The sequence below is a fragment of the Formica exsecta genome, unplaced genomic scaffold (assembly GCF_003651465.1).
Source record: "Formica exsecta isolate Colony F162 unplaced genomic scaffold, ASM365146v1 scaffold80, whole genome shotgun sequence".
NCBI classification, from domain to species: domain Eukaryota; kingdom Metazoa; phylum Arthropoda; class Insecta; order Hymenoptera; family Formicidae; genus Formica; species Formica exsecta.
In genome coordinates this window covers 638-21,498 of record NW_021853570.1, presented here as the reverse complement: position 1 = coordinate 21,498, position 20,861 = coordinate 638, and the positions used below count along the sequence as shown (strand labels likewise).

At 35.6% G+C, this 20,861-nt stretch overlaps 2 protein-coding genes across 4 annotated transcripts; one reads left to right on the top strand and one right to left on the bottom strand.

The window, feature by feature from the left end:
- Positions 1–10,048: 10,048 nt before the first annotated feature.
- On the top strand, positions 10,049–13,360 carry LOC115244174 (probable 28S rRNA (cytosine(4447)-C(5))-methyltransferase). Of its 3 annotated transcripts, none has more exons than XM_029821613.1 (7): positions 10,049–10,200; positions 10,603–10,706; positions 10,816–10,961; positions 11,050–11,429; positions 11,507–11,870; positions 12,014–12,382; positions 12,467–13,360. In XM_029821613.1, exons 2-7 carry the CDS (start codon positions 10,607–10,609, stop codon positions 12,929–12,931), a joined length of 1,824 nt encoding a protein of 607 aa, XP_029677473.1. In that variant the 5' UTR covers positions 10,049–10,200; positions 10,603–10,606; the 3' UTR covers positions 12,932–13,360. The 3 variants fall into 3 exon arrangements, with proteins under 3 accessions (XP_029677473.1, XP_029677474.1, XP_029677475.1); XM_029821614.1 differs by having other exon boundaries at positions 10,150–10,225; positions 12,467–12,931; XM_029821615.1 differs by lacking the exon at positions 10,049–10,200 and adding an exon at positions 10,359–10,509 and having other exon boundaries at positions 12,467–12,931.
- On the bottom strand, positions 12,958–15,602 carry LOC115244176 (vacuolar fusion protein CCZ1 homolog). The gene is made up of 10 exons (XM_029821616.1): positions 15,360–15,602; positions 15,156–15,250; positions 15,008–15,101; positions 14,731–14,937; positions 14,457–14,632; positions 14,230–14,373; positions 14,006–14,151; positions 13,667–13,931; positions 13,471–13,598; positions 12,958–13,398 (listed from the first exon to the last, which is right to left on the bottom strand). The coding sequence occupies exons 1-10, from the start codon at positions 15,432–15,434 to the stop codon at positions 13,346–13,348; spliced, it is 1,383 nt and encodes a 460-aa protein (XP_029677476.1). The 5' UTR covers positions 15,435–15,602; the 3' UTR covers positions 12,958–13,345.
- Between the last annotated feature and the right edge of the window lie 5,259 nt (positions 15,603–20,861).

The following is a 20,861-nucleotide window of genomic DNA, read 5'->3' as shown; positions in this document are numbered from 1 at the left end:
TAATGTTGTATTATATATTTTTAAGTTAATATTATATATTATTTAACACATTTTTTTCTAATATCAAATTCTATGATATTTGACGCTTAGTAATTATAACACGAGATGAAGATATAATATATTGCGATGAAATATCAAATTTGCTTTTTTGTGTGCGCTTTGTGAACAAATGAATCGCAATATCGCTGTCAAAGCTTCATACGTATACGGTAAATGCTGCAATTTCAATTTGTGCTTCTAAAGCTAAAGTTCTATCGGTAAACGTCATTCGTCACTATCATTTTGTTGAAAAGATAGAATTTTAGGTTTACATAGCGCTTTATGCTCAAAGGAAAAAAACGACAATCATGTATAAACAATATCTCGACAAAATGTATCATCATCTATTACCGTTCGCACAAATGAGAATATTAGAGTATTACATCAACGCTATTTTAACGCCGATAAGCATTCATTGACTTATATAAATAGACTTATATGAGCTTCCATTGGAAGCTTAAAATCAACTTGATAAGAGAGAATAATAGAGAATAAGATGTTTTCCTTGTCCAATTTTGCAGTTGGTTGGAAAAAGGAAGAAGAAGAAGCGATCGCCTACATTTTCACTCTCACCTTTCTGTTTTCTCTACATCGCCCCCTTTCAGAGCTGTGTGTGACGGAAAAAGCATCTTACCTCGCTTTATTTTTCAATTTTGTCATCAGTTGTCATAAGAGTGCTTAGTCTATTATATAAATCTATGTAAATATCGATACGATAAAGTAAAAGTACGAATAAACCAACATATATGTTTCTCGTTCTATCTCATAGTGTTATTTTATTATCAAGTTGCAAGTTTCCGCTATCAATACAATTTGATTGTATTTAATATAAATTATATTTATGAAGAATTAATAAAAGGAATTAATTAAAAATCCAACTTGTTTTTCTCAATAGTATTTCGTGTAAAATAAAGTTGAGATGCAAATACTTACGTATGTTCCTATTACGTTCGATCAGTTAAATTTCTCTGCCCGCATTCGAAAGTATAAATTATTATCCGCAATAAAAGCGGACGTACACTACCTAAGGAGCGACGTATAATTTATTTTTACACAATTCCCCATTTGCATTTCAAAAGAGCGGGTATTTACGAGATAAGCGATAATCTTTCTAACGCGAGCACGCCCGCATAAATAAAAAAAGAAACGCGAAAGGGGTGAAGGAAGATGAGGGCGAACCTAGATGAAGGAGCGAGGGCAGATGGACCGACCGTGTAAAATGAGCTGGAAGTTTCTCTCTGACCTCTTAAGCAAATCTACACCGATCTCAGCAACGCATCTGCACCGAACTACAACGTTACAGTGGCGTCTGTGCATCAGATATCATGTATTTTTCTTCCGCTCTCCCCCCTCTCCTCCTTCCCTGCCTTTCCATCCTTTCACTTCTCCGACCACTTTGCCCCATTGTAAAGTCCGTGTCGCAAAATTTAAAAGTCAAAACGAATGCAGATTAGGCGCATCCCGTGTGTATATAGGTCATCCCTTTGTCTGTATCTTTGCTTATTCCTCAACGCCTCGTATGAACCTGTATGTGTGTATATGTGTATTTTTATGCGTGTATGTCTTGTTGTTGCGCTTGCGACTACTTACAAGCTATCCTAGCGATTTGCGAGAATCCGTCTTATCACGACAGCGAGATTATAGTTGTGAGTATGCAATATTGCGAGATTTAGGAGTTGTTAAATAAATAGTATCGATAAGTAGTATTATCTAATAAATAGTATTGATATTACGATTAATGAGATGTAAGCATTTTCTTTCTTCCGTCCTGTTTCTATTGCGAGCCTTCTGCAAATCTTAATTTACAAATAACCAATTTTTAAAGCGGTTTTTACTTGGAATATTTCTTTTTCTTATTGGAAAAATGTAGAGAACAAAACATTGTACGCACACGCAAGAAGATCAAAAACCATAATGCCGATGGTGAAAGAACATACGAGGAACAATTGAAGCATTGAATATTTAAAAATAATTAAAAAAAGAAAGCACACAAACAAAGAATAAAAAACGAAAGAAATTACTTTTTCTGGACAATACAGAGATCGGTATCGAGTGGGGAAGAAGGCGATGTGAAAAGGGGACGGTTAACAACGGTACATGCAACTACTTGAAAGAGAATGAATGGACTAAAAGTAGCGAGGTGGCAGCAAGATCAAATAAGGGAGATGGGATACACGGAAAATGAGAGGGACGACGAAGAAATGAGGTGCGGCGTGCAGCAAAGTTAGAGACAAAGGAACGCAAAGTTTTAATAGAGCGAGGATACTGCAAGACGAGATAAACCGAAAGAAACAGTTTATAAATGGAGATGTGAAAAAAAGATAACGGGAGCGAGGAGCGCGATAAAAAAAACTAAATATTTGTCCATAGCGATGAATCCGAGAAACTGTGATAATAATAATCGTGTGAACACGACAAACACGTCGAAGCAACAATGAAGGACGTAAAAAGAAAATAAAAAAAAAAACGCTGAATGTGTGCTAAAGAAATAATTGTAGCGAGCGGAAAAAGGGAGAAAGAAGGATCGATTGGATTCAATAATGCGGCTTAAACTTTACTTTAAGGGCCAAACAAGACTATGGCGAATTCCTCATCCAAGAGTGTCACGTCGCATCTCTCTTTCTCTCTCGGTCTCCAGAAAGATAAAAGCGAGATAAAGGCACCGCGGCGAGGTGTATAAGCAGAGATAGAAAATACGGAAACTTGCGAGCCGGGCACAAGAAAGACTGGCAAAAAGTGAAGGGGATAGCTAAGTGAATAGCACGTAGGTAAGGAAAAGAAAGGAAATAGTATCAAGTGGAAGACCTGAGAGAATTTCGAGAATGCTTTTCTCCTATCTTTTTTTATAAATGTTAAAAACTATTGGCGATTTCCGGAAAGCTTATCCTGCCGAGAGAGCGCGCACAATCTGTACACCGGCTCTATCTTCTGCATCTTTTCCGCGGAACAAATTTCTCACAATCGAACATTCATCCTCTTATCGTCACATGCTATATATAATTTGTAACTCGAATCTTTTCCCGTCATTTTTTCGAAGAAAACAAAACCGAAAAATTGAAACTGTGGGAGAGAGAAAAGATTTTGTCGACCCGAGCAGAGGAGAGGTGTGATTAGAAAGGACTGATTAGAATACTCAAAAAATTCGCTTAAGCAAAAAAATACTTTAATAGAAAAAAACGGGTTAAAATGTTTTTATAAGTTAACGATAGTAATCTGAATAAAATGCAAACACACAAAATGTAATTGTCGATGAAATTAAAATGTACATACATTTAATACATTGGGTGTGTGTATATAAGTATATTCATACAATATACATATTTGAGTATATATATATATATATATATATATATATATATATATATATATATTTATATAATATAATATTAGATTAGAATATATAATTTTTAGAAGAGAAATATATGTATACATATATTATATATTAATTTATAGTTCGATTTTTCAATTCAGAATTGGACAGGATTGTAAATCAGAAACATAATTGGTGATTAAACTCAAACGTAATAATTAGAAATATAATCATATTTTAATTCATATTTTTAGTTAACGCTTCATTATAGTTACCACAATCTCCAAATGAAATATATGCTCCACTTAATAATAATTGTAAATTAATATGTAATCAAGTTAGAAGCGATTGCATAATGAGAATAATTTGCGGAATTGCTATTGCAACGAGCATATACTAGCATATGCATGCGTACATCCATTTTATATATCGTAAATTATAGTCGAACCGTATTGAATGGAATCGATTTGCATGAAATTCATAAAAAATCATAAATCACATAAATCCCTGTCATAAAATCTTTAAAAAATTATGAGCATAATAAAAATGCATGGATTATTAGAAAATGTAGGAATATAGAAGTGCGGGATGATATAAAAAATGCCAACAAAATTCTGCAAACATTTCTTATAATTTTTAATTTGAAAAATTTATTATGCATTATTTTTTTGGGTGCTTTATTAAAATTATATTCGCGCTTATTGAACCTCTTTCAAAATTTGTAGATGTTTTATGAAAATATTTTGAATCTATCAATATGGAGAGAGGATATGAAGAAGAAAATTTTGGAATGTATTTATATTAATGCAAGGTTAAGACGTCTCATGTATATACGAAATGAATTTCATTGTAAGTGTGCTTGACGATAGCCATGAATATCCATCGTAGGAAAATTTTTACACCCGCGTATAGTCATTGCCTTCGTTTGAAATGAAAATCCGCGCAGCGCCACTAAATTTACATGTTCAGCGCGTTGATGGTACACTCTGAAAATGTATAACACAGAAGATGGACGCTCCTGGATTATGCGAGGACTTGCATAAGTTATAACAGGATGGATTCTGGCGATTATATCGGCTGCGACTGACCTGAGCTCACTTTGCTGCAAGCAAATCCATTTAAAGTCGTTTCCATAGCAAGTACGGTTTTTTCCTAATCCCATGTTTTACTTCTTATTATTCCTACTTTTATGAAACAGGCTCCTTCTTCATGCGCAAAGCGCACATTTATGAGAGATAGGTGTTGTCTTTAAGTGAAACAAAAGATAGTTCTACTATGCTATATTCGGTGAAAATTATCTAAAATACTTATAGCATTATTTTTTTATCTATTTAATCATATATAGAACTTTATAGTTAAGAATATAATAAAATTGATATCATTTAATAAATAAATTTTCTTTCTATCGCGCTTCTTATATATTTAATTGATTATCACTTTCTCTCTCTGTGTATAATGTATTTCTTGTATAATGTTTTTTACTCTCTCTCTCTCTCTCTTTATATATATATATATATGTATATATATATAGAGAGAGAGAGACTTCCCTTTCGAAACTGAAGTCGATCTGTGACAAAACGTTACATTTAAGTGAAATATTTCGAATATATAACGATGATTTGCCGTAGAGAGATAATTTTTCATATATATATATATATATATATATATATATATATATATATATATATCTTTATAATATCTTAATATCTTTAATGAAAATATTTTGAATCTATCAAGATATGTGTGTGAGGCATGAAAAAAATGTATTTATTAATACAAGATAAGACGTGAAAATAAATAATGCTGCAAATATTCTTAAATTATACATTATATTACTAACAAATCCTGCGGAAGAATGAAAACAATAATGAAACAAATCACGGTAACAAATAACGAGACAATATATTCATATTATACATAGGTATATAACTTTGCTAATTTTATTAGATTATTTCTTTACGAAAGGATTTTCTCTCTTGACATTAGGTTACTGAATATAGCAACTGTTAGCACAGATGATACGAACAAATTTTTTACGGCCGATTGAGATGATTCTTTCAAAACTTCCTTCCAAAAACTCAGTCGTATGGCTAAATTATGATTGATCAAATAATTTGATTTTTCTGAACAATAAAATTTTTTATTCGTTATTCGTACGTCGGAAAGTCTGGAAATTTTTAGCCTCGAGATTTTGTCCCGGGGGCTTTTAGTTTGGCTACATAGAAAAAGCTTAATTATTGCTAACAATTTGCAGGCACAACACCCGGTTGAATTCTAACTGGATGGTGTCCTACGAAACACATGTCTGCATAATCGAATTGTATCGTAAGGTTTGCCTTAAACAATGCTTGATTTATGCTTGAGGGACAGGCAAACGCTTACACAATTGAATGACCGACTTTAATTGAAGTCGTGAGTCGTTGTTACGCTACCGCGATTATGTCTATATTGTCTATATATAGTATGTAATTTAATGCAACGTTGCGAGACAGTAACGGACAGTATCGGATGTAACATATAGAAACACACGAAGGCATTTTTGCATATATCAGTTTTGGAGAATTTTCGAGAATTCATAATCGCGTTAACAATAAAATTTTATTTTATAAGATTTTTCTCGAAGGAACGATAAGACGTCTTTAAGCCATTTTTTAAATGTCTTTTAGGAACAATTGCTTTTCTATTTATCTCATTTTAAACAATCTACTTAATATTCTAAATTCCTTGGAATTGCATCAGAAATTAAACTAATAAAAAAATTTTATATTTTGGATCTTATACCAGTAATTGTCTTTTGTAAGCTTTATATAGGGTGTCCCATTTTAATCTATCACCCCTTTTAGTTTCGCAAATAAGATTAAATCAACAATATGTACAAACAAAAGTTGTTCGGTGTTGAAGAGACTATCTAATAGCAATCTTCATTTGACTTTGGATCAAGGTCAGAGGATTATTTCAAGATAATCTTCATTTTTTAGAACCACCCTAATTTGTTTACATAAATCGATACCTCGCAATATTTGACGTAAAAAGTTATAAAGGTAGCATGACCGAAATTTGAATAGTTTGCAAGATACTTTATACTTTCATGTGACATAATTTTACATACAAACATATTGAGAATTTCTTATGCAAAGCAACACGTACGTAATAATATTATATTGTAATAATATTTTATTATAATACTGTTGTAACGTTGCAAAATAATACATATAATGAATTACAGTTTTATAATATATAGGTAATTTACGTTATTTGTTATTATCACGTTATACATATAGTACTGCAACAAACAGTGTTTACTAAGTAATAGAATCAATTACAATTTTATTTCGTTAAATTAATTTTTTTTCTTTCTTTTTATTTATATTTTATATATATTTATAATTAAAAAAAGTTTGCTGCACAAAATGAGATATTTCATTTTTATATGAATTGTTTGATATCAAATGATAGAAACTGGAGATAGGATATATTTATCATGCATTGGTATGACACAATCTTTGCTTTTTTTACAAAAATACATAATATACGCGAATTGGAGCAGTTATTTTACTAAAATAAGATAACGATATTCAGATAACTGAAACGTTTCTTCTAGTAGCGAAATATAGTCGCAAAATACAAAGATCTCGTATAATTGAAATGCTTTTGGGTTGGCGAGGACGAAGAGAAAAGAGATGAATGTTTTCTTTTTCGTACTATGTAAATTACATTACCGCGCGGTTGTTAGATATCACCGTTGCGTGAAAAAAATCAAATCGCGTTCGTCGGTGTACCGCTCGTTTCCTCCTGGAGCGGCCATTAAATATTCATATTCTCGCGGGCGTAAACTTTAAAATTCTGTCATGAATGTCGAACTTTTTCTTGATCGCGATGTACGCGTGCGCCATCAAATTTTTTCCCTGATTTAAACATCGTAAAATACCATCGCAAAAGTAAGTAGCTAGAATTTTTTGGAATTTTACGCAATGTTTATTGTGATAATCATATTTTTTAATATTATCAACTACCACACACACAATTAGCTAATATCAAAAACTTAAACTATTATTATTTAAAAAACTCATTAATAATATTTTTTCGGTGTATTGTTGCAAATATGTTTTAGAAAATTAATATTAATTTCATATTTGTAAAATATTTTTAATGTAAGCGTATTTTTATATATACAGTAATATCTCATAATAGCGCACGTTGAAATCGCACACAACATCCCTTCCATACGTGCTAGACGACTCGTGAATAGCGCGAGTAAGGGCTCCTGCACACAGGACGCGTCAACGCGTTACACATGGCAAGAGGCGACGCTGTAGCCAATCAACTTACAACTTTTCCATTAGAGCAAAAAATTGATTGGCTACCGCGTCGCCTCTTGCCACGCGTAATGGCCCTTGCACACTGGACGCGATGAGCAATGGGCGATATCCAATGAGAGCTCTGCTTTTCCGAAAAAGCAAAGCTCTCATTGGATATCGCTCATCGCTCATCGCGTCCAGTGTGCGAGGGCCATAATGCGTTGACGCGTTCTGTGTGGAGAATTCCTAATAATCCAACCACGCAGCAACGCGTATATCTGTGGGCGCAATGTCCATAAACACATGATGTAATAACATAGGTGTAACACTCCTGTAGATGCGCAGTCGTCCAAAGTAATTCGACCAATCAGGAATTGGTCCCAAATGCTAATAAGTAATATGGCTGCGAACCACAGACTTCTATATATTATTAGACTGTTAACTCCCTTATATACTGTACCAAAAAATTGACCCCCAAAAATATATATGACATATGGGAAGTAAACATCTGCGCATGCGTGACTTAAGTAGGAATCAGTAGGAAAGAAGAGAATAGGAGCTGGATATGTAATATGACCGATGTGTACAGACGAAAAGTGTTTTTGTGTGTGTGTGCTGTGTGCACATGTGTTGTGTACATACTTTTCGGGGCCATGTATTTCGTAGGAGTTAGCAGTCTAGTAATATATAGAAGTCTCTCTGTGCTGCGAACATATGTTGACAAAGTACGCAGGTTAAACATACTACTCTATTTTATATTGCAAATTTATTATTTTTGGTGTTTCCATAATATATTTTTACAAATTTTAATTACATTTTAATAATGTGATAATTCTGTATTTGAATTTCTCGAGTGCATTTGGGATCAACTTTTGATTGGCTATCCCATCATACTGTCGCCATTATGTGCAATATTATGGACTCCGGAAAAGTATCCGGTAGAATTAGACAAAGAAGGAACAAAGTAGTCAATTGCTTTCTCTAAAGCTGAATAGAATGAGACAAAGCTTGATCTCTACCAGTCGCTATCTCTTTCTTTCGGCCGGTCATATTTTCCTATACCTGGCGCAGTCCATATTATACGTCGATGGAATGACGGCTCTACAACGGGATGTATATCAATTGGACACAATGCTTATTGGCCAGTTAAAAATGAGGCTCTTTGATTGGTCAATCGTACTGGTTACCCTAGGCATCAATCGATATGAATGGTTGTGTTCAATTGCACTGTATTCAAATGAATCTCTCTCTCTACAACATGGAACGTTGCAGGCTTAAAGGCCGTATTACACTACGGGTTGCGGGCTCGATTGCGCTTGGGGTTACGGTTAACGATTACGGATTGACCAATCAAAGCAAAGCAGCTTGCCGGTAGATTGGTCAATCCGCAACTATGTACTGTAACCCCAACCGCAACCGAGCCCGCAGCCCGTAGTGTAATACGGCCTTAACATGGCGGCTATAATCGACCAATCAAAAAAGAGTGGCGCCCAATCGAACACATTGCCTACTGACCAGTTGAAAATAGAACTCTCTGATTGGTGAATCGTGATGATTACCCTAGGCATCGGTCGATATGAGTAATATGACCGTTTCGCTGTGCGCAACTGGGATTCTCCCTCAGAAAATAGAAACAAGATCGCGCTTTTCTGGTATTAATCATTGAGCTCTGTTACATGGCACCCTTATGCCCAGACTACGCATTAAAAATTGAAGATTGAAAATTAAAGATTGGAATTTGACTAATCAGAACAAAAGGGACTAAAATTTCTTTGTCCTGATTGGTCAAATTTCAATCTTGAATCTTGAATCTCACTCTTCAATGCGTAGTCTGATACGGGCTTTAGGGCCAATTTCATCAAGTCCGGTTAGATGAACCGACGGTTAAAATTAGCAGGGTGGTTAATTGAAATGATATGAATGCTTGGTTTTCCTTAATCTTTATGTTCTGTTGACCACCCTACTAATTTTAACTGTCGGTTCATCTAATCGGACTTGGTGAAATTGGCCCTAAAGTTCGTATCAGATTACGCATTAAAAATTGAAGATTAAAGATTGGCATTTGACTAATCAGAACAAAAAGGACGAAAATTTCTTTATCTTGATTGGTCAAATTTCAATCTTGAATCTCAATCTTCAATGCGTAGTCTGATACGGGCTTTAGTCATGAGCGTGGGCCACCAATAATGCAATGCAAAGAATCGATGTGTGCGCAGCCGCCATTGAAAAGAGATGTTAAATAAGGTAGATTGTTATTGGCTCTCGCGGCCCTTCGAAATGCATCATGGGTTGCTCAGTGGTATGCATAGTATCAATGGGCGCGTTCAGCAGAGAAAACCGCTCAGTAGCAATTGAACGTGATTGGCTCTTACTTTTAGAACCAACAAATCAACGTCGAGTGTTGACAAGACAATAACTGAGCGCTTTCTCTGCTGAATGCGCCCAATATGTGATTAGCCTTCCTTTATATAATTATACTTCTGTTATTCTTTACTCAATGGCTAAAACTGTTTCTAACCTTTTCATATGCAAGAGAGGAATTTAGCTCCTGAGGTACGTGTTCATGGCAATTTTAACGGTACATTTCGATAAAAGAAAATAATTTGTTCAGATTTTAAACTTGTAATATATATAAAGTTATTTTTTAAATTTTGATTTTATTAATTTAATTTGCCTTGAATATTAAAGTATATTGTGTGTAGTAATATTTCTGTATCTTTTAATTACACTACATGTGGAAGTTAAAGTTCTGGAATTGTTTATATAATAAATAGATTTATATTTATAGATTAAAAATAAAAACTGGAATATATAAATCACTTATTTATCAAATAAAATTTGAGATTAAGTTACGTTAAACTCGTATGTATATACTGTGTATGTGTATGTGTTTGTGCATGCAAAACAAAACCTTTATTTAATAGTTATATTTATTATTTTATTTACTATTATTAGCAACATGGGTCGTAAAGCAAAATTTGATGGAACCCAAGTTCCCATCGGTCATGGGAAAAAATCCAAAAAGCAAAGTGATCCAATCTTTCCAAAGGGAGTTTTAGGTATGAGAAAAGGCAGCAATATATTAATAAATTTTTACTAACATTTGTATGTGTGTGTACGAAGTTATACATAAAATTACTCAATATAAGCTTATTTATCATGTTGCAGATAAAGAGATAAGTAAGTTAGGTCATCGACAGAAACAAAGGGCACAGAAAAGATCACTAAAGAATCAGCAGCTACAAAAAAAAAATACAAAAATATTACTCAAGAAAGAAGCCAATTTCAAAGAAGAACAGATACAATTAAAAAAGGTATGTATTTTTATATGATAAATGCAGTATATTATTCTATCTCAATTTTGATATATATGAACGTTATCTTTTTATTAATTAACTTTAGGAGAAAAATATATCAAAGAAATTAAAAAAAAAGAAAGAAAAGAAATTTAAATCGGCTGTTAATAACAATTATCACAATGAAGATAATGAGGAGGAAACTGATGATAATATTGAAGATGGTCAATTGGAGCAGGATGGAGAGGATATGAATAATGATGACAATCAATCGGTTTTTGCAGTTAAATTAAAAAAAACAAAACAGAAGTTTGCGAATAATGTAAAAAGTGACAGTGATGAAATGGCATTTAGTGATGAGGAAGAATTTATTGATGATGAGCAAGTAAAGCACAATGAAGAGACAGATGATGAAAGTGATGATGATGATCCACTTCCAATAGAAAAAGCTAATAAAAAATTAAAAGCGAAGAAACAAGAAGAAGAGTGAGTAAATGTTTCAATTAATATACTTCCTTTTTCTCTTCTTTTTATTAATTCTATTTTTAATTTTTTCTAAATAGGAAGCTTGCACAAGAAGAAATGGACAATATGATTACTCATCAAAGTGTCTTTTCTTTTCCAACTAAAGAAGAACTTGCTAGCGTCACTAACTTAAAAGATATTCAGCAACGAATACGAGACATTATTATGGTATTATCAGACTTTAAGAGATTACGGGTGGAAGATAGGTCGCGTTCTGAATATATTGAATTACTTCGACGAGATTTATGTACATATTATAGTTATAACGATTTCTTGATGGAAAAGTTGATGCAAATGTTCTCACTGGATGAATTATTAGAATTTTTAGAAGCAAGTGAAGTAGAAAGACCTATGACCATCCGTACAAATACTTTGAAAACGCGACGACGAGATTTAGCAGAGGTAGATTAATATTTTATATATAGTAAATCAATGTTTAAAAATTAGAGTTTGCTTACGAGTAAACTTACACACACACACACATACATACATATATATATATATATATATACATATATATTATGATGCTGAATTTATATTTTCAGGCTTTAATAAATAGAGGTGTTAATCTTGACCCGATAGGAAAGTGGACTAAGGTTGGTTTGGTAGTGTATTCTTCACAAGTACCCATGGGTGCAACACCAGAATATCTAGCTGGACATTATATTATACAAGGTGCTGCTAGCTTTTTACCCATTATGGCGCTAGATCCAAAAGAAAATGAAAGAATTCTCGACATGTGTGCTGCACCAGGCGGTAAAACTTCGCACATTGCCGCACTCATGAAGAATACCGGAACGTTATTCGCTAACGACGTAAATAAAGATCGATTAAAGGCTGTTGTTGGCAACCTTCACAGAGTTGGTGTTGTAAATTCTATAATTTGCAATTATGATGGAAGACGATTCCCTATGGTAAAATGATTTTATTTTTATTAGTGCTTATAATTCGTAATAAAAAATCGTTCTCAGAATTATAATAAATATAACAATTTTCAGATTATGAAAGGTTTTGACAGAGTTTTGTTGGATGCTCCGTGCACAGGCACAGGAGTAATCGCGAAGGATCTCAGTGTGAAGACAAATAAAGAAGAAGTAGATATTCAACGTTGTTGCACATTACAGAGAGAGTTGTTGCTGGCTGCAATAGATTGCGTTAATGCTCGTTCGGAAACTGGTGGTATTATTGTGTACTCGACTTGCTCAATTCTACCGGAAGAGAATGAATGGATCATTGATTATGCTCTTAAGAAGCGTAACGTTAAATTATTGCCCACTGGCCTAGAATTTGGAACTGATGGTTTCACGAGCTACAGACAACATCGATTTCATCCTTCTCTGAAACTAACTAAAAGATATTATCCACATGTGCATAACATGTATGGTTTCTTCGTAGCAAAATTAAAAAAATTCTCCAATATTATTCCTAATCAAAACAATACAAACGAAGAAACATCCGATTAACATTTTAATCAATTTATACAATTTTGTTTATAATTAGATTATAATATTATCATTATTATTACATGATATATTATGGCATTAATTCACTATATTTATGTACTACCTGTACAATATTATTTCACAGACAAAAGTTCAATTTTCCATACTAGAGAATAATACAAAAAGATACGTAAATATACATATATAATAAAAATTAATAATTTGTTATATAATATGTATAAAGTATACAATTTTCTATAACTAAGATATTATCTCATAGAATGCATATTGCTTTTGTTAAATAATTAGCGAAATAAAACAGAAACCTGTTCTATTGTAGTATTCTATAGAGAAATTATTTATCCTGAATTTTTTCGTTTATCCACAAAATGAGAAAATCTGTGTTTGTGATTTCATTAATTTCAATATATATCACTAGTGAAAAAAAATACTTTTTAATTGTTTCTCACAAAGTCTCTTCACTTCATCTATAACAAACAAAGATTATTTGTGCGATTATCATGATATTAATCTTATATCATAAAATATATTTTACTCACCATCAATTTCTATAATACTTGCACTTTTCTGCTGTATAATAACAAAAAATTCCCTCAAATTAGATAATTTTCCAACAACCCAATAATCACTTATAGTCTTTATAATTATTTCTCCAGCCTCATTCAATCTAAGCATCAAATTATCAATTAGTCTTATTACGCATCCATTTTATGATTTTTGGAAGTGTGTATATACCTATTTCTATCATTGTATATATCAGTAATAATTCTCAACACTTCAGGTGTCGTAAGAACATTAGAGCAACATCTATTATCTAAATGTATTGTACTTTTGTAAGCTAGATTTAGCTTATTGAAATACAGATACTTGGTACAGGATTCCGATGCAACTATTACATGTTTAGAGCATTGCTCAGCTACAGAGCTGACTAATGTGGTTAACTGTGGACCCAGAAAACTATCTAAGCTTTTGAAAAAATCAATTAATAAACTAGTTTTTTCTGAAAAAAATATAAATATCTCAATTTTCATATCGAAAAAAAAAAATTAATTACATTTTAAACAATTCACTTACTATCAACAAAGAGACATATTGTAGCACTTAAGGCTCGATACACTACTAGATACAGCGATACAGGTTTGGTAGAGTAATTGATAAATACTTTTGGTGATTTTCCAATTAAATTAGGCTCATTAACACTAGCAGGCCCGGTAACAAATCTGCAAACAAAAATATATTCTTAATGATATCATGTCATAAAATACATTTGAATTAAATCAAAGTATATCTATCTTTACTTTCCATAATGCGAAGTTGTAAACGGTGAAGGAGAATTCCTAGGTATGGAACCACCGTGCAACTCTTTTTCAAGATGAGCTGGCAAAAGAGTACTCACTAAATAATTATAAACTACTTGCATATCCTCAGGTTCCAATCCGCTCCTAAGAACATACATCACACAAAATTTGTTTAAAATTTATCATAGTAAAAGCGATGTAATATAAAAGTAAAACACTTAACTTACCAAACAACCTGGTCATTATAAAGAAACGCTGTGTATTTTATTTGCGTAAACATAGCTTCTACTAGATTCATGAAACATTGTACTCTAAGAAATGTGATCTTGTCAAGAGGTAAAAATTGTAAACCTTGAAAAATATCTAAAATATCGCTATTATTTAACTTTAACGAGAGCAGATACTGAAACAAGTTAAAAAGAAATGTATTAGATATAAGAATACATATTAATGTGTCAAAATATATACAATTTATAGTAACAGGAATGCACATTTGCTTACTCTCGAATAAAAATGTTCAAGCTTAAGTTTCAATAACATTACAGAACCACATTCAGGATCATTTATGATCGTTTCAAAGGAACCCATGAATAATCTAAACATCATGTATGTCTGTCTCAATATGGCTTGGCAAATGCTACTGGATACCTCATCATTTTGATATTTGTTACCGTCTCCCTCTTTATAAATGTACGGTATACCAACAATCTATGCAGAGAATATATACACACACATATATACATATATAATCTATTATATTGGTCTACAATATATTTACCATAACCATCCAAAAATTAGGCTCTGGTTGATAGTATATTTGACGTGTTTTGTGTGTATGGCAATAATCACAAGGTTGGCCGGGATTAAACGATCTGTAACAATCTTTATAGTAATATCTTTTATAGAAAGACAATTGTGATACATACTCTGTAAATTTGATTATTGCTTCGCTGAGCCCTATGTTTTTGATTTGAACATCTAAATCTTTCTCTGGATAATAATATAATATTTTCTTTTCTTCCTAAAAACACATTTATGTCATAAAACAGTATATATTTTAATGATTAGACAAAAAAAACGACTTTTTTTTTTTTGGACATATATACATATATATTTTTGCATTTACTCGCCTCTCCTTCCTTCTTAGCGTACGTGCCATTAAAAATATAAAAATGTTCCAATATGACTTCAGACTTGGAAGTCATTTTATTGTTTTCAAAATAAGCAATAAAGTATAGCTAATTATTAATATGTATTGTAACGTAAGATATGACTGTATTATTCATTGAAATGTCAACTGACAGCAACAGATTAACCTATCTTTGACAAATAAATTAGTTCAACACAGAACCATATAAATATAGATTGGACTGAGCATTGCGAGATAGAGTCCCTAGAAGTAAGAGTCTGGACAACCTTGTCAGATTTTTTATTGGTTTCGAACTTCTTTGAAGCAAAATGGCAGAACCAATCATAACCAATAATAATATCGTAACTCCACATCGAGTACCATGAGCGTGTGGCGAAACGTTATGGCCCCTAGGGATAATCACTAGCGCCACATGAAAGCGACACCTCCGTCCGACTCCAGAGAACGCGAGAGACGATTCTAGTAAGCTTCTTCTTCTCCGGGACAGCATACTGTACAGATGAATCTCTCTTTTGTGTGGTGCAGTATTGCATATATACCAAAGAATTGTTAGATTGATACAAAAGAATATATCCTACCTCGATTCGTGTAATAAAGTACAAATAAAGTATTGTTACTGTTTATACGCAACGTGTGTAACTCGATACCCGCTACAAGCGCATTGTAAGATTTGGATTAGAGAAGTAATGCCAATTTTGAAAGCAGATGTGGGCTTCTCAATAAGGAACACACGAATATTTTGTAAATTACTTAATTCTTTATTGTATACAAATAGAAAACTCAAATCTTTTATCACAGTAGTTAAGATAACGTGATGTCTTTTTGCTTAAGACCGCTTTTTTTTTTTTTTTTTTTTTTTAATTGGTTAAGCAAGATTTGGTTAGGCAAGGCAAGGCAATGTCGGATTTGGTTAGGCAAGGCAAGGCAATGTAAGATTTGGTTAGGGTTACGGGGGCAATGTCAGATTTGGTTAGGCTAGGCAAGGCAATGTCAGATTTGGTTAGGCTAGGCAAGGCAATGTCAGATTTGGTTAGGCTAGGCAAGGCAATGTCAGATTTGGTTAGGCTAGGCAAGGCAATGTCAGATTTGGTTAGGCTAGGCAAGGCAATGTCAGATTTGGTTAGGCTAGGCAAGGCAATGTCAGATTTGGTTAGGCTAGGCAAGGCAATGTCAGATTTGGTTAGGCTAGGCAAGGCAATGTCAGATTTGGTTAGGCTAGGCAAGGCAATGTCAGATTTGGTTAGGCTAGGCAAGGCAATGTCAGATTTGGTTAGGCTAGGCAAGGCAATGTCAGATTTGGTTAGGCTAGGCAAGGCAATGTCAGATTTGGTTAGGCTAGGCAAGGCAATGTCAGATTTGGTTAGGCTAGGCAAGGCAATGTCAGATTTGGTTAGGCTAGGCAAGGCAATGTCAGATTTGGTTAGGCTAGGCAAGGCAATGTCAGATTTGGTTAGGCTAGGCAAGGCAATGTCAGATTTGGTTAGGCTAGGCAAGGCAATGTCAGATTTGGTTAGGCTAGGCAAGGCAATGTCAGATTTGGTTAGGCTAGGCAAGGCAATGTCAGATTTGGTTAGGCTAGGCAAGGCAATGTCAGATTTGGTTAGGCTAGGCAAGGCAATGTCAGATTTGGTTAGGCTAGGCAAGGCAATGTCAGATTTGGTTAGGCTAGGCAAGGCAATGTCAGATTTGGTTAGGCTAGGCAAGGCAATGTCAGATTTGGTTAGGCTAGGCAAGGCAATGTCAGATTTGGTTAGGCTAGGCAAGGCAATGTCAGATTTGGTTAGGCTAGGCAAGGCAATGTCAGATTTGGTTAGGCTAGGCAAGGCAATGTCAGATTTGGTTAGGCTAGGCAAGGCAATGTCAGATTTGGTTAGGCTAGGCAAGGCAATGTCAGATTTGGTTAGGCTAGGCAAGGCAATGTCAGATTTGGTTAGGCTAGGCAAGGCAATGTCAGATTTGGTTAGGCTAGGCAAGGCAATGTCAGATTTGGTTAGGCTAGGCAAGGCAATGTCAGATTTGGTTAGGCTAGGCAAGGCAATGTCAGATTTGGTTAGGCTAGGCAAGGCAATGTCAGATTTGGTTAGGCTAGGCAAGGCAATGTCAGATTTGGTTAGGCTAGGCAAGGCAATGTCAGATTTGGTTAGGCTAGGCAAGGCAATGTCAGATTTGGTTAGGCTAGGCAAGGCAATGTCAGATTTGGTTAGGCTAGGCAAGGCAATGTCAGATTTGGTTAGGCTAGGCAAGGCAATGTCAGATTTGGTTAGGCTAGGCAAGGCAATGTCAGATTTGGTTAGGCTAGGCAAGGCAATGTCAGATTTGGTTAGGCTAGGCAAGGCAATGTCAGATTTGGTTAGGCTAGGCAAGGCAATGTCAGATTTGGTTAGGCTAGGCAAGGCAATGTCAGATTTGGTTAGGCTAGGCAAGGCAATGTCAGATTTGGTTAGGCTAGGCAAGGCAATGTCAGATTTGGTTAGGCTAGGCAAGGCAATGTCAGATTTGGTTAGGCTAGGCAAGGCAATGTCAGATTTGGTTAGGCTAGGCAAGGCAATGTCAGATTTGGTTAGGCTAGGCAAGGCAATGTCAGATTTGGTTAGGCTAGGCAAGGCAATGTCAGATTTGGTTAGGCTAGGCAAGGCAATGTCAGATTTGGTTAGGCTAGGCAAGGCAATGTCAGATTTGGTTAGGCTAGGCAAGGCAATGTCAGATTTGGTTAGGCTAGGCAAGGCAATGTCAGATTTGGTTAGGCTAGGCAAGGCAATGTCAGATTTGGTTAGGCTAGGCAAGGCAATGTCAGATTTGGTTAGGCTAGGCAAGGCAATGTCAGATTTGGTTAGGCTAGGCAAGGCAATGTCAGATTTGGTTAGGCTAGGCAAGGCAATGTCAGATTTGGTTAGGCTAGGCAAGGCAATGTCAGATTTGGTTAGGCTAGGCAAGGCAATGTCAGATTTGGTTAGGCTAGGCAAGGCAATGTCAGATTTGGTTAGGCTAGGCAAGGCAATGTCAGATTTGGTTAGGCTAGGCAAGGCAATGTCAGATTTGGTTAGGCTAGGCAAGGCAATGTCAGATTTGGTTAGGCTAGGCAAGGCAATGTCAGATTTGGTTAGGCTAGGCAAGGCAATGTCAGATTTGGTTAGGCTAGGCAAGGCAATGTCAGATTTGGTTAGGCTAGGCAAGGCAATGTCAGATTTGGTTAGGCTAGGCAAGGCAATGTCAGATTTGGTTAGGCTAGGCAAGGCAATGTCAGATTTGGTTAGGCTAGGCAAGGCAATGTCAGATTTGGTTAGGCTAGGCAAGGCAATGTCAGATTTGGTTAGGCTAGGCAAGGCAATGTCAGATTTGGTTAGGCTAGGCAAGGCAATGTCAGATTTGGTTAGGCTAGGCAAGGCAATGTCAGATTTGGTTAGGCTAGGCAAGGCAATGTCAGATTTGGTTAGGCTAGGCAAGGCAATGTCAGATTTGGTTAGGCTAGGCAAGGCAATGTCAGATTTGGTTAGGCTAGGCAAGGCAATGTCAGATTTGGTTAGGCTAGGCAAGGCAATGTCAGATTTGGTTAGGCTAGGCAAGGCAATGTCAGATTTGGTTAGGCTAGGCAAGGCAATGTCAGATTTGGTTAGGCTAGGCAAGGCAATGTCAGATTTGGTTAGGCTAGGCAAGGCAATGTCAGATTTGGTTAGGCTAGGCAAGGCAATGTCAGATTTGGTTAGGCTAGGCAAGGCAATGTCAGATTTGGTTAGGCTAGGCAAGGCAATGTCAGATTTGGTTAGGCTAGGCAAGGCAATGTCAGATTTGGTTAGGCTAGGCAAGGCAATGTCAGATTTGGTTAGGCTAGGCAAGGCAATGTCAGATTTGGTTAGGCTAGGCAAGGCAATGTCAGATTTGGTTAGGCTAGGCAAGGCAATGTCAGATTTGGTTAGGCTAGGCAAGGCAATGTCAGATTTGGTTAGGCTAGGCAAGGCAATGTCAGATTTGGTTAGGCTAGGCAAGGCAATGTCAGATTTGGTTAGGCTAGGCAAGGCAATGTCAGATTTGGTTAGGCTAGGCAAGGCAATGTCAGATTTGGTTAGGCTAGGCAAGGCAATGTCAGATTTGGTTAGGCTAGGCAAGGCAATGTCAGATTTGGTTAGGCTAGGCAAGGCAATGTCAGATTTGGTTAGGCTAGGCAAGGCAATGTCAGATTTGGTTAGGCTAGGCAAGGCAATGTCAGATTTGGTTAGGCTAGGCAAGGCAATGTCAGATTTGGTTAGGCTAGGCAAGGCAATGTCAGATTTGGTTAGGCTAGGCAAGGCAATGTCAGATTTGGTTAGGCTAGGCAAGGCAATGTCAGATTTGGTTAGGCTAGGCAAGGCAATGTCAGATTTGGTTAGGCTAGGCAAGGCAATGTCAGATTTGGTTAGGCTAGGCAAGGCAATGTCAGATTTGGTTAGGCTAGGCAAGGCAATGTCAGATTTGGTTAGGCTAGGCAAGGCAATGTCAGATTTGGTTAGGCTAGGCAAGGCAATGTCAGATTTGGTTAGGCTAGGCAAGGCAATGTCAGATTTGGTTAGGCTAGGCAAGGCAATGTCAGATTTGGTTAGGCTAGGCAAGGCAATGTCAGATTTGGTTAGGCTAGGCAAGGCAATGTCAGATTTGGTTAGGCTAGGCAAGGCAATGTCAGATTTGGTTAGGCTAGGCAAGGCAATGTCAGATTTGGTTAGGCTAGGCAAGGCAATGTCAGATTTGGTTAGGCTAGGCAAGGCAATGTCAGATTTGGTTAGGCTAGGCAAGGCAATGTCAGATTTGGTTAGGCTAGGCAAGGCAATGTCAGATTTGGTTAGGCTAGGCAAGGCAATGTCAGATTTGGTTAGGCTAGGCAAGGCAATGTCAGATTTGGTTAGGCTAGGCAAGGCAATGTCAGATTTGGTTAGGCTAGGCAAGGCAATGTCAGATTTGGTTAGGCTAGGCAAGGCAATGTCAGATTTGGTTAGGCTAGGCAAGGCAATGTCAGATTTGGTTAGGCTAGGCAAGGCAATGTCAGATTTGGTTAGGCTAGGCAAGGCAATGTCAGATTTGGTTAGGCTAGGCAAGGCAATGTCAGATTTGGTTAGGCTAGGCAAGGCAATGTCAGATTTGGTTAGGCTAGGCAAGGCAATGTCAGATTTGGTTAGGCTAGGCAAGGCAATGTCAGATTTGGTTAGGCTAGGCAAGGCAATGTCAGATTTGGTTAGGCTAGGCAAGGCAATGTCAGATTTGGTTAGGCTAGGCAAGGCAATGTCAGATTTGGTTAGGCTAGGCAAGGCAATGTCAGATTTGGTTAGGCTAGGCAAGGCAATGTCAGATTTGGTTAGGCTAGGCAAGGCAATGTCAGATTTGGTTAGGCTAGGCAAGGCAATGTCAGATTTGGTTAGGCTAGGCAAGGCAATGTCAGATTTGGTTAGGCTAGGCAAGGCAATGTCAGATTTGGTTAGGCTAGGCAAGGCAATGTCAGATTTGGTTAGGCTAGGCA

What these genes read in the sequence shown, in the direction of transcription:
- LOC115244174 (XM_029821613.1), top strand. Translation starts at nt 10,607, where the DNA reads ATGGGTCGTAAAGCAAAATTTGATGGAACCCAAGTTCCCATCGGTCAT. An exon ending in CTTTCCAAAGGGAGTTTTAG is followed by an intron (nt 10,707 to 10,815) that starts GTATGAGAAAAG and finishes ATCATGTTGCAG; the next exon opens with ATAAAGAGATAAGTAAGTTA. An exon ending in GCGAAGAAACAAGAAGAAGA is followed by an intron (nt 11,430 to 11,506) that starts GTGAGTAAATGT and finishes TTTTCTAAATAG; the next exon opens with GAAGCTTGCACAAGAAGAAA.
- LOC115244176 (XM_029821616.1), bottom strand. Translation starts at nt 15,434, where the DNA reads ATGACTTCCAAGTCTGAAGTCATATTGGAACATTTTTATATTTTTAAT. An exon ending in TATAATGACCAGGTTGTTTG is followed by an intron (nt 14,374 to 14,456) that starts GTAAGTTAAGTG and finishes GTATGTTCTTAG; the next exon opens with GAGCGGATTGGAACCTGAGG. An exon ending in AAGTATTATAGAAATTGATG is followed by an intron (nt 13,399 to 13,470) that starts GTGAGTAAAATA and finishes TGTTTGTTATAG; the next exon opens with ATGAAGTGAAGAGACTTTGT.